The 12,774-nt window shown below is 54.4% G+C and overlaps 1 protein-coding gene across 2 annotated transcripts in view; it reads right to left on the bottom strand.

Annotated features, from left to right (window-relative positions):
- Nucleotides 1-40: 40 nt before the first annotated feature.
- Nucleotides 41-12,774, bottom strand: part of Scap (SREBF chaperone) — a 54,050-nt gene continuing 41,316 nt past the window's right edge. For both annotated transcript variants that reach the window (XM_032910761.1, XM_032910760.1), the window contains 20 exons: nucleotides 11,757-11,914; nucleotides 10,918-11,138; nucleotides 10,626-10,731; nucleotides 9,975-10,147; nucleotides 9,525-9,651; nucleotides 7,675-7,787; nucleotides 6,592-6,686; nucleotides 5,880-5,978; nucleotides 5,532-5,750; nucleotides 4,503-4,879; nucleotides 3,970-4,158; nucleotides 3,683-3,884; nucleotides 3,493-3,608; nucleotides 2,885-3,398; nucleotides 2,724-2,809; nucleotides 1,355-1,437; nucleotides 1,090-1,256; nucleotides 848-928; nucleotides 524-730; nucleotides 41-446 (listed from right to left, as the gene is read on the bottom strand). In XM_032910761.1, the coding sequence (XP_032766652.1) occupies nucleotides 201-446; nucleotides 524-730; nucleotides 848-928; nucleotides 1,090-1,256; nucleotides 1,355-1,437; nucleotides 2,724-2,809; nucleotides 2,885-3,398; nucleotides 3,493-3,608; nucleotides 3,683-3,884; nucleotides 3,970-4,158; nucleotides 4,503-4,879; nucleotides 5,532-5,750; nucleotides 5,880-5,978; nucleotides 6,592-6,686; nucleotides 7,675-7,787; nucleotides 9,525-9,651; nucleotides 9,975-10,147; nucleotides 10,626-10,731; nucleotides 10,918-11,138; nucleotides 11,757-11,914 (3,579 nt within the window). In that variant the 3' untranslated portion in view covers nucleotides 41-200. The remainder of the gene's footprint in view (nucleotides 447-523; nucleotides 731-847; nucleotides 929-1,089; nucleotides 1,257-1,354; nucleotides 1,438-2,723; nucleotides 2,810-2,884; nucleotides 3,399-3,492; nucleotides 3,609-3,682; nucleotides 3,885-3,969; nucleotides 4,159-4,502; nucleotides 4,880-5,531; nucleotides 5,751-5,879; nucleotides 5,979-6,591; nucleotides 6,687-7,674; nucleotides 7,788-9,524; nucleotides 9,652-9,974; nucleotides 10,148-10,625; nucleotides 10,732-10,917; nucleotides 11,139-11,756; nucleotides 11,915-12,774) is intronic.

Here is a 12,774-nt window from a genome sequence, read left to right as displayed (position 1 = left end):
AGAAGGGAGTGGAATGACAGTACCTTTGGACCCTGGTAAATGTGGTTTTTAAAAAAAGTTTATTATTACAGTCAGGAGACAACAGTTCTGAGTCAGCTGCAAAGATGCCTACCTATTGCCTCCAGTCTAGGTCCAAAGAGTTGCAATCCCCCGTGCCCCACCTTGGGATGGGGGGAAGGCATAGTGCAGTTGACCTGCCTTCAGTCCAGTTTCTCCAGCACAGAGGGCACATACACTAGGCTGAGCTCACTGCCAAAGTTGCAGACAATGGCAGCATTGTCCAGCACCAAAATCTGCCGGGCAGGCTGGGCTTCACTGTTCTTGCCCAAGTAGACTGTCTGTAACAGGTCCCCATAGTTTAGGTCCCAAAAGGAGACACATCCCTGGCCGCCGGTCACCAGAAGGTTATCGGAGATGACACCCAAGCTTGCACCACAGCCCAGGTCCTGGAGGCAAAGCCAGAAGAGGTCTTGAATGTGAGTGCGAGTCCCAAACACCAACACCCTATGCCCCGCCCGCTCACCTGCTGAATGGAGTACAGCTTGATGCCTGTGCTGCGGTCCCAGATGTTGATGAAGTCATCCAGGCCACTACTGATAACACAGGAAGTGGTACAGGTGAGGGAGGTGACATCTCCACGGTGAGCAAATGTATGGCTGACCCGGCTGCCTGTTAGTACATCCCACAGGCAGATGGCTCCATCTTGTCCTCCACTGGCCAGTACCATGGTCTGGGGAAAGAGGCCCAAAGGAACTCAGTCACAGGCCTTTATCAACAGTGTCCCCATCCCATTACCCCATTACCGTTCCAGGAGGCAAACCTCACAGCCCCACCACAGGTCCCTTACCTGATCAATGTACACAGTTGTGATTGCCCCCGAGTGGCCCTGCAGGGTAAAGAGGCAACACGAATCCTCCAATCGGAAGACCTAGGACAGGGAGGACAGGCTCTGGACTCTGGGACTTGCCAAGGTGCTCTGTGCTTTAGCCAGGAAGTGCTTGCTGTCATTCCTCTAGGATTCCTCTAGCTTGGTCCCCCTGCTCCTTACCCCCTCCAGCTCACCAGTACCCAGAGATCAACAATACACACTCTCAGAGTATGGTCTTGGCTCCCTGTCACCAGGCGCCCCGCTGCTGCTCTCAGGGCTGTGATGGGTTTCTGGTGTGCACAGGGGACTGTGTGGGTCAGGTGACAGGCCACAGTGTTGCTGCTGCTGTACACAGGCGAGGAAGGAGAACTGCCTCTCCCTGGGGTCCCTAAGGAGGACAAGCTCAGTGAGTAGATTCTTAAAAGGCACCCTGCAGGCAAATTCCCCAACCCATACATAATGCCTGCTGGCCCCAGGACCACTGACCTCTGAACTGCAGGGGGCTGAGGGAAGTGTGGGTCTCCAAGGAAAAGAAATCCAGGGAACCGTTGAGCCGAGCAGCTACAATCCTAGAAGAGGACATGAGGGGTTGGGGATTTGGCTCAGTGGTAGAGCGTCGCCTAGGAAGCGCAAGGGCCTGGGTTCGGTCCCCAGCCCCGAAAAAAAAAAAAAAAAAAAGAAAAAAAAAAGAAGAGGACATGAAAGACTCTGCCTTAAGCTATGCACAAAGTGCCTTAAGAAGACGCTAGAGCCGAGGGTGCCAGTTACCACTCAGCCTCTAAGTCTCGCCTTTCTGTAAAATGGGGCTTAACAGTCCCCACCTCGGTTGTAACAGTAAAATGAGCTAACAATCTGTAATGTGGTGGCTGTGTCATAAGAGCACCGCTCTGCAGGGGGCCGGTTTCAGCTCCCAGCACCGCCTGGACGTCACCCCAGGGATCTGACGCCCGCCTCTGATCTCCACAGGGACAGGCTCACAGTGCACATTCATACACACGGGGAAGAACAACAGAACAAATCTAAAATAAGCTTTGAAAGGACAGCAAATGGAGGGTGCTTTTAGGGTCGGAACTGGGTCAATTCTGAGGAAGGGAAAGGGATTCAGGGTGAGGATGAGCCGTGAAGCCACCACAGAGTGCTGCTGTAGTCTGCGACATGTCAACCTGAACCTGAGTACACAGTCTACTTGTTTCCTTTATCCACCTAAGATTGTCTTTGTTCCCAAGAATTTCTAGGCACAAGCGGCAGACAGGCAGGAATATTTGCTGTGCGTCCTGAAATCCTGTCCCAGCAAAGGCAGTGTGATCTACACCTTCTGCCCGTCACCGCCTCTGGGACTCCATGGTGCACAGGAAGGGGTCGTCGGGGACTTTAAAGGCCAGAGACATGGGTATCTCCCAAAGCTAGAGAACAAGTGATAGGGAAGGATTCCCAACACACTCAGGGACCTGACAGTGGGCCAGGCTGGGGGAGAGTGGAGCAGGATGCCTGCCTGACAGGCACAGTGGTGGCAGGAAGAGACAGATGGCAGCGGACAAAATGGAGAGCGCCAGAGTTCCCCAGATCACCCCACCAACCCCTGCAAAAGTCTCCCCCTCTCTAGCTTGGATGGTGAGCCACTGTCTTAGAAGGGTAGAAAGAAAACAGTGTACTCTGCGTTACCCTATGCCTGGCCCTGCTACAAAGATTTCACATTTTTAAGGCGGTCACCCCTTGAACCATCCTTATCAACCAGAGACTGAGTAAATATAAGTCAAATCCCACACCAGGCAGAGGCCTCAAGCCTCAGATAGTCGTCTGACCTCACAAATTGGGTGAAACATGGGGCTGAGGCAAGCAGCCAGGTAACTCTCACCTCCTGTCTAAGAAGACAAGGGCTGTGATGCCTGAGGAGATCTCCTCGTTGCTGCAGCAGAGCACGCCCTCAATGGCGTCCCACACCTGTGGAAACAGGCTGTGAGCACCCACTCCCCGTGGGAACCCCCCAGCTAGGGTGTGGGCAGTCACTGGGCCCACCTCCAGCCGGCCGCTGCTTCGCCCAACCACGATGAGACTGCCTTGCAACTCTAAGCTCCAGATGGAACCGGCTGTGCTGGGGGCCCAGGCCAGAGGAGGGGAGCCCTTCTCGGGAGCAGTCCCCTCTTCTTGGGAGGCCTGGGGCAGGGGAGGTCCCGGGGAGGGTGGGCGCAGGGCCGACATGTGCACAGCAGCCAGGCCTTCCTCTTGGTACACACGCTGCACCAGACGGCTGAAGTCGTAACCAGAGTCTCTAGAGCGGCCACAGCCCGCCCGGTGCCGAGGCTCGGGCTGAGTGGGCTCTGGGGGCAGCTGCACTGAGAAGTTGGTGTCGATTAAGCAGGTGAGGTCTGGCTGGTCCCCAAAGAGGGAAGGCGGTGGAGGCCCTCGGGGGCGGCGTCGCAGCGGAGGGCTGTCGCCAGGCTCTTCCGGGCTAGCTTTGCCTCCATCAGACAGTCTTTCCCAGTTCTCCTGAGCTTCAAAAGCTCCGCCTCCGCAGCTGTCCCGGCGTGGCCTGGCCAGGTCGAGGGGCACAAGATATGAGCTGAGGGCAGAGCTGAGGGCAGAGCCTGCGAGAGCGGGCAAAGGCCGGGACAACCCACGCTTACCCAGGGCGCGGGATGCGAGTGAGGCAGTCCCCGGTCTGTGCATCCCACACGCAGACTTGGCCAGCCAGGCAGCAGCTCACCAGGAGCATCCCATCGCTAGCCAGACACTCGATGTCCTGTGTGAAGGTGCTATGTTGACAAGGGCCATGGCCACGCCGACCTACTGTCCGCCCAATCCCACCCCACTCACCATGAGGTGCCCTCGCAGCACCAGCGGCACTATCTCCGTCTCAGGCGGTGCGTAGCCATAGTCATCGCAAGGCAGCTCTCCGCGCCTCCGCCTGCCCGCACCACCACCAGGCTGCCCGTAGTTTCGCGGGCAGAGCACCCGGTAGAGGCAGAGCAGCAGCAGCACTAGGACGATGCCCGCTGCCAGGCCAAGCGCAGCCACCCTGTGCGGGACAGGAAAAGTATGAGCGGAGGGTACCCCAAGACCAGCTCTACCCTGACCCACTTCTTGTCTCACCAAGGCCTTACTTGTACAAGGTAATGTCGCCATGGGTCTGTGTTCCACCTGGCCCCTTGGGTCCGGTCTCCCACAGGCCAGCAGGCAAAGGCTCTGGTGGGGCCCAGGCAGTGCGGCCATCCTGAGGGTGTCGCCCCTCCAGAGCCTCCCGTGGATTCAGGTGTAGTGTGACAGGGATGACAGGCAGCAGGCTGATGTACCTGTGAGTAGGCAGTGATGCCCTGCCTCAGTGGGGATGCACTCCTAGTGTAGTCTCGCTGCCTGCTGTCCCCTTCCCAAACCAGCTCTGGTACCCCAATCTTGTTACTTTCCAGGGCGAGCAACCTAGCACCCACCAATGCATCTAATTCTGCCAACGGGAAGAGGGGCAGGCAACCTTTAACTCCTAAGGGGCCACCCGCCCAGTGTATCTGCTTGGGGCGCTAGCTAGTTCCTGCCCCCATGCGGGATTCCTCTGGTTTCCTCTCACCTAGTAGAGAAGGAGGTGCCCTGGGGACGCTGAACTGACACCAACAGAAATGACAGCTGGCACGGCTCAGCTTACCTTTTGGCCAGCGTGATGTTATAGTAGTTGAAGAGTGTGGGCCAGTGGCGGAAGGACAATTTCCTCCACAGCTCCTCATCCTCGGGCCCCCAAGTCACCTCTGGGGCTCGGCTGTCGTGGACGCCCTCTGCTGGAACGGCATGCTCAGGCAGCTCACCTGGCAACGTCTGGTTCTCTGGCAGTTTAGGAGCATCAGGTGGGAAGATGGAGAAGGCAGGGTCCGGGTGGCTGGCAGGCAGCACTCCACTAGGCACAGGCATGGGCCCCAGGGAACCCTCACCCAGTGGGCTCTGTTCTGTCACCTGGGCAGCGAGGTAGGTGCGCAGCCCTGCCGGGTCTGTGTATACCAGGATGCCAATCCAGACAACTGTACCAGCCTGCAGTGGGGTGTTGGGTGCTCAGTAGGGCCTTGTGGGCAATGGGCAGCCCCAGGCCCCAGCAGTCTTGGCTCGCACACTGGAAGGACCTGGATGTGCAGGTAGGACATGGCCCCCAATCTTTTACCTCCCCAATTCTTTCACTACCACCACATCTGCAACAACCTGATTCCCTTTCCAGTGGCTAGAAACCACTGGAACCCCTTTAATTTGACAGAACTTCCCAATCTCTTCAGTGCTGGGCCCAGAAAGCTGACACCATTCCTTGGTCGGCTTGGCCAGAGGGCCCAGGTACCTAACCTACCTTCCAAAGGGTCTCAGTGTTACCCCCACCCTGTCCCTTAGGTGCCTGGGAGAAACGCTGCCACCTCAGGCCAGGACATTCTACTGTCCTCTGCTGCTTGCATGCTGCATGGAGGCTGACTAGCCAGGGCCCAGGGAAACACTGACCGTGCAAAGTGACTTTATCCTGGAGAATCTCTGTTCTGGGCCCCTCTAGAGAGGGAGCTCGTCCCCTGCTGACCCCGGGGCTACTTCCCCTCAGGCAGGCCAGGAGTTACTTGTCAGAGGGCTCAGGAAGAAAGGCTCTGCAATGCCACCCCTAGGATCTGAATGCCGTCCCTCGCAAGGCAGAACAGGGGGTGACAGGTACCATGATGAGGCGCTGTGCCAGGCGAGTGCGGGCCAGGAAGTAGATGACACGCAGCCTTTTGGGAAGCCGCAGGTTTCGGAAGGAAGATGGTTGCAATGTGATGGTGTGTGGTGTGGACGGCCGTACAGCTAGCTGTCTCTCGTATCGGGCTGGCCTCCCCACAGGCTTGGCTGAGGGCAGGCAGGACTCAGGGGGCAGCCGCTTGTTCAGGTCTGCTAGCTGTTGAGTGCACAGAGATGGGGTCCCAAGTTGTTCAGAGGCTGCCTGCATGGGAGCACTGCCTGGGGCCACACGCTCTCTCTGACCTTCTGAACAAACCAGCACCGAGCAGGACTCAGCCACTCTTACCTCCATCCGGCGAATGTCGATGGACAGCACGGTGGTGAAGAACAGCATCTGGAGGAAGAAGTCAGACACCAGGCCCACCACAGCAAAGAGGCAGAACTCCTGCAGTGAACACACAGGAGGCATGGTGGCTGCACGGTCCCCAGAACTAGCAGGGCAGAGCAATGGCCAAGGAAAACACTCTTCAGCTGTGCTTTCTGGAGACTGGGAGCTGACTAGTAGGGTCAGGAGAGCTGTTCACTGGGGAGCAAGACAGCGCCTGCATACTTTGCTCCAGAGTGGCCTTAGAGGGCGCTTTTCTAAGCTCTTCTAGTCCCTTGAGAAAGGCATAAGGGAACTTTAAGCCGCCAGCGTGCTCCCTAAGAGCCTTTCTGCACAAGCCCCAACTTGCTCGTGTGCTTCTCTGGTCAGTTAGCACTGAAAGGGGAGGATTCTGCCCTAACATGGGAGGGGGTGGTTTGCATCCTACGTCTGGTTAAGGAGCAGGACTTGCTCAAAGTTAAGTTTTCTTCCCCTGCCCTTGTTTGAGATCTCTAGCACAGCAACATGGATTCTATTGAAAGCCTGCATGAGATGACAGGACACAGACACACAGACACACAGACAGACACACACACAGACACACACAGACACACAGACACACAGACACAGACACACACACACACACACACACACACACACACACACACCCCATATGGCCACCCTGAAGCCTTACTTGGATGGCAGGCACAAGGGTGAAGTAGCCAATGAGGATGATGCCCAGTTCAGTTGCTACGTTCTTCATGATGGACCAGCTCTCACTGCTCAAGCCTGCACAGGGAAAACCGAAGTACTGAGGCAGTGAAGGGCAGGGAAGAGCAACATGTCTACCAGAAGGACAGAGGCATGAAGAGGGGGTCCGGCCTCTGGGCAGCCATTCCACTCAGTGGGCAGACTCTAGGGAGTCAGCACCATGGTGCAGCTGCTACAGAGGAAGGTGGGGTGCAGCAGGAAAAGGGAGAACCAGGGTGATGAGGAGAAAAGCCAAGAAGACAGCCCAGTGCTTTCTTGTTTTAGCTATGACCACATCCACTCCTGACCAGCAGAGCGATGGCAGAGCTAACAGACTCGTCCTCGTGCCGCTCTTAGGGTTAGGCTGCCATAGCTGTCATATGAACAAGACTCTATTTACACAAAAGATTTTGCCTCATCTCTTTATAACCCCACACCCAGGGCAGAGTCTAGAAGCACAGAAGTTCATCAGAGGAAGGTGGAATGAATGTAGTCAGTTTCTCATTACTGTCACAGACACAGGCCTAGGATAAAGAACCTAAGACATCTACTTCCTCTTAGCAGGACAGGGTGGTGCGTACCTTTAATCCCAGCACTCAGGAGGTGAGGGTGGACGGATCTCTAAGAGTTTGAGGCCAGCCTGGTCTACATAGCAAGTTCCAAGCCAACCCAGGCTAACTCTGAGAGGCTGTTGTTGGGTTGTGTGGGTGCATATGTACACAAGTATGTGTAGAGGTCACACCAGGGACTGTTCTTCAGGAACCTTGTATTTGAAACAGAGTCTCTCACTGGCCCACGGCTCACCGATTAGGTCAGGCCAGCTGAGGGGCCACCTATCTGTCTCTAGTACTGGGATCACAGCTGCGCTGCACTGTGCCTGGCCTTTGCATGGGTCTGGAGACTGAATGCAGGGCCTCATGTCTGTGCAGCAAGCACTCTACTGACCGAGCTATCACCACAGCCCTAACAGACACATTTTGAGGGTTGGGCCTAAATATAAGAGGGACAGCCCATTACCCAGTGTTACCTTGTGCAATTCGAAGCTTCACCTCGAGGTCCACTGGAGTTGATACCACTGACTTGGTGAGCACCAACACATTCTCTAGCCCAATAACCACCACCAGATATGGGAAAATCTCGCTGGGGAACAGAGGAAGAGACAGTAAGAGATGGCAGCACGACCAGGTCTAACATAGGGTTAGTTCTTACAGGCTTGAGCCCTGGGAAAGCTGTGGGGGCTTCCAGCCTATATATAATAGAGGCTGCCAAGTGGCTTCTGTGACCTAGGGAAGGAACCCTCTCTAATGTACCTTCATCCAACAAGGTTCCTTGTCTACACAGCCTTTGGCCCTGAGGCAGGCTCCAAAGCTTTGCTAAGGGGTCAGCTACTGTCTCTTGTCTCTTCTACCCAGCAGAGAAGGGAACTGGGAAAAGCCCACTAGAGAGCATCGCTGGCCGCTACCAGAGCCCAGCCTTCCTGATCCCCACACTAGCCTCCAATGGCTGACAGAATAAGCACGGAGCCTACATTTGTCACTCCAGGCCGAAATAGGCATCTAAATGGGAGGGATGGCTGCAGCCTGAGTCCTTCCACCTCTACTGAGAAGCCATGTCTTGAGAGGAGTAACTGTCCCATAAGGTATCTGGCTCCTGGCTGAGCCCTGTCCATGCACACGGAGCTCTGGGAGCTCTGAGAGTGCCTCAGAAAAGGAAGCAAGCAGCCCCCAACAGGAACCCAACAGGAGCCATACAAAGTAGCTTTTCTGCACAGCTGCTGACTCCCTTCCTAGGCCTTGGGTCTGGTATCAAGCACTAGTTTTTCCTATGACTGCCTGAGAAGTCAAGGTCAGGGACGACCAACCGGCCAGTCCATTAGTAACTCAGGCGGGGCAGCCACAGAGCCCAAAGCCTGAGGACAGACACAGGGAAGGGCTTCTGCACGAAGATTTTCTGAGGAATGAAAGGAGAGGAACATCAGTGAGGAATGGGGGGGAGCGATACCTCCCCATACACTGACAACAGGGATCCACACTTACTCTATCTGGGGATTTAAATCTTTTAAAAGAAAACTTTCATTATATTCATGTATGTATGTGTGTATGTGTGTATGTATGTATATATGTATGTATGTATGCATGCATGCATGCACACAGGTGTCTCAGGATACATGTGGAGATCAAAGACGACTTGTGGGAGCTGGTTTTTTTCCTTCCATCATACGGATTCTAGGGATTGAACTCAAGTCATCAGGCTTGGCAGGAAATGCCTTACCCACTGAGCTTTTAGCAGTGAGGAAGACATGTGTGCTTCTTTATCGCACACCTCCGGACACAGCCCTTAGAGAGCAGTGTCAGGCTGCGGAGGTAACTCAGTAGTTAAAAGTGCTCACTGCTCTTACCGAGGACCTGAGCTCAGTTCCCAGCCTCTATCCCAGGCTCACAACCCCTGTACCCTGAGCTCCGGGCTCTCTGCAGGTCCCCACGAGCACCTCTATTTGTCTGCATGTTCCCTATGCCCCACATATTAAAAATAATAAAAATAAATCTAAAAAATGAAAGTGTGCATGTAGATTTAAAATATAAACAATAACATCCATATATACACATATACCATACATATGCAAATATAAATATTCTAAAAGCACACAATGTATATGTATACATATGTACAAACACATACATGCATATAACTACATGCTCTATATAGAGAAAGACATGGCATATTCATATGCTTAAGGAGGGGAAAATGAACTCTTCAGTGTCAAAAATAATAAGGCAGACATCGCATAACAACAAACATCTAGTCCAGTGGTCGACAGTGCCCAGAGGTGTGTGCAAGGGCCTGCCTGATGGCTCACCCTGGCCCTGTGAGACCTACCCGCCATTGAGTGTGGGCGTCAGGCCGAAGAGAGTGCAGAGCCCCACAGACATGAGCAGCGAGCTAAGCACTGTGACCACGGCTGCCAGGGCGAGGCCCCACTTGGACTTGACCATGTCGATCTTGCCTAAAGAGCAGAGGGGACAGATCAGGGCAGTACCTCCCCCAGCCCCTGGAGCCCTTCTTAACTCAGCTCCTAAGAACAGACTGTGCCATCGGTCAGGGAAGGGAAAGCTCCTGCTTAGCCAGAAGAACGACAAGAATGAACGCTTCCAGTCTCGTGGACACGCACACCTTTGGGAGCTCTAACCCCAAGTGTCTCTTCCTCAGAAGCCCTGAGAATCTATAGGGAACGGAGCCTTAGCTCCAGGGCCCGGCAGATACGTTCTCGGCTCCGGGCCATCTCTGACAGCGGGAAGTGGGTGTTGGGAAGCTCGTCTTGAGACCTACGTGTGGAGAAGTAGATGTAGGCAAACAGGATGATGTAGGTGGTCACGAGGGGGATGAGCTCGGCAATGCCAATCTCCTCTTTGAAGTGCACATGCACCAGGTTCTCTGCTCGGAGGCTGCAGTTGGGGCTGGGGTGCAGAAGCATGAGCCGGGCACGGAGGCTGCTCAGAAACCTGTGGATAAAAGAGTCCCTGAAGGGGCCCAGCAAGGTCTCCTCCCATCAGCTGACTGGAAGCTCCTCTCAACATAGTTCTGTCTCCACAGGCTCCAGAAGGATGACAAAGCTGCAAGCCCCCTTTCCTGACCTATCACATGGCTCCAGATGCCAAGGGCCCAGAGGCACCTCAGGGGCTCTAGCCACTTGTGGAGAGCTGCCTGCAGTGGCTTGACACAGGCTGCATGGGGCTCAGAAGTCAGCGGAGACCCCTGCCCAGGGCCAGAAGAAAACACCAAGCCAGGGAGGTTGTCACACCTGCCTCAGCTCCCTGTTCTTAGTCAGGCCTGAGGGCCATCCTCATTCAAATGATCAGATGCAATTCTTTGGCATATAGAACACAGACATTTTAATAGGAAGCCTGGGGCCATGCTGGTCAGAGAAGCAGATACTCAAGGCCAAGTCTCCCACTGAGCTTGGGAGCCTGAGTGCCTTACTTGGCATGGTAGCGCTGGAAGACCAGGGTGATGGTGTATGAGACCATCCTCTTCCTCGTGTAGAGGCTGACCCCACTGTACTTCCCAGGAACACCGAACAGCAAGTCTGTGGGCAGAAACAAGCAGGCACTGACAAGGCAGTGACAGTCACCGCGACAATACGAGTGGCAACTGGGCTGCCCAGAATCCCTTCGCTACCCTTATTCTTAGACTCAGGAGGCAACCCTGATACACCAGAGCATCCACTGAAGGAGAGACAGTGGCCACACTCGGTCCTGAATGCTGAGGGTACCTTTGAGTGTGGCTGATGTCTGTAGAGTTTTGGGCTCATGCTGATGGATGGTTCCAATGATGTCAGGGTCAGCATGGAATCTTTCCCAGTCATTCTGCCAGAAGTTCCCAGGTGACAGCAGCAGGCAGCCATGTTCGGGAAGTAGGCTCCGGAGTTTCCTGAGGCCTGGCAGCAGGTCTGTCACCTGCAGGCAAACTTCCTCCAGGCTCTTGGTCCCTGAGCTATGCAAAGATGGGAGGAAGCCTCTGTTGTCTCTGCCAGCATAGGGCCAACCCACTGCACTTACGGGGTCATCTGTCACCAGGCTCCCAAATGCTTTATCCCCTGCTGTCTCCACGGAGCCTGGTGACAGGGCACTGAGGGGAATGCTTCCAAGTATTCATCAAGAAGACCATGCATCTGTGCAGCCCTCGGAGTGCACTGGAGCCCTAAAGCTGTCTCTTCCCCGAAAGGCATGTGTGTGAGCACGCAACCCCCCACCCAACACCTGAGACCATTTTAGTGGCCAAGAGTGAGAGCAAGAAAATTTACGGCTTTCCTTCACCAAAATTCTTGTCAAAGTCACGAGCTAACTAAAACCTTGTGGGGACTGTTGAGCCAGCGTGTACCGGAAGGTCCCCCAGGCAGAGAGAGCGCTTGCTGACCTCAGCAGAGCACGGGGCAGGGGCCAAGGGCCAGCTATCGCTCAGCTACTTCCCTGCTGTCAGGCAGGCTCACCCACACCCACTCTGTGGGTTGTGAGGGTGCAGCATCAAAGGACCCCAAGAACTGCAGAGCTGGCTGAAAGAACAATAGAGCTCCCTTTGACACTCGGAGCTGGGAGTCCCCGAGAGGAGTACCTGTCTCTCAGCACATGGTTCCGGATCTCTTCCACCAGTTGGAATGCTCGGGACAGAGGTGACCGGAACACATCTACTGCCAGAAGGTTTCTGTGCCAGGGAGACACTGATGACTTCACGAATATCTGCTGGATGTATGCCACGGGGGCACCCACATACTGTAGAAGAAATAGGACAGGACAGAAAGGACGCCCTGAGCATGTGCTATGGGGAAACACTAATTAGGTATCGGGAAAATATGCCCTGCTCCCAGGCCAAAACAAAGCTCAGATTCGTTTTCTGTGTTTTCTGGTTTCTGTCCATTACACCCCATTACAACAGAGCTGTGTGTCTACGAGAGAGACGTCTGGTCTATCACACTACCCAGCCTAAACCATTTACTGTCTAGCCCTTTGCCAGAGCACAGCTGCTGGCTGCACCAGACTCCAGGCTCCAGGAGGTGCGTAGCTGCCTCAGGGATACAGACACAGAGCCATAGTTACTACTCTGTAGTGTGTTTTACAAAACCAAGCCCAGGCCTGGAGAGGTGGCTCAGTGGTTAAGAGCACTGACTGCTCTTCCAGAGGTCCTGAGTTCAAATCCCAGCAACCACATGGTGGCTCACAACCATCTGTAATGGGACCCAATGTCCTCTTCTGGTGTGTCTGAAGAAGGTGACAGTGTACTCACATACATGAAATAAGTAAATCTTTTTTAAAAATTAAATTAAAAATTTTAAAAAATAAAAAGTTGAGCCATGAGTAGGAGATACATGATATCATCTGAACAGTTAAGAGGCAGGGGCAGGACTGTCCCAAGTCTGAGGACCAGCCTGGTTCAAACAGCAAGTCCCAGGCTAGCCAGGCACACAACTGTCTCAACAACAAACACATTTCCAATCCCAGCTCCCAACTCCATGGCGTTAGAAGTGCTTCTGACCTGAGTCCTCACTGAAGAAAATAACAACTCCCGTCCTGTTGCATCCAGAGCTGTGTTCACCTCACACAGGAATGTACCTGAGCAGACACTCACTCTGCGG

Source organism: Rattus rattus, chromosome 8 (assembly GCF_011064425.1).
Source record: "Rattus rattus isolate New Zealand chromosome 8, Rrattus_CSIRO_v1, whole genome shotgun sequence".
NCBI lineage: Eukaryota > Metazoa > Chordata > Mammalia > Rodentia > Muridae > Rattus > Rattus rattus.
The sequence above is the reverse complement of the archived record's forward strand: the minus strand, read 5'-3'. Positions and strand labels throughout refer to the sequence as shown.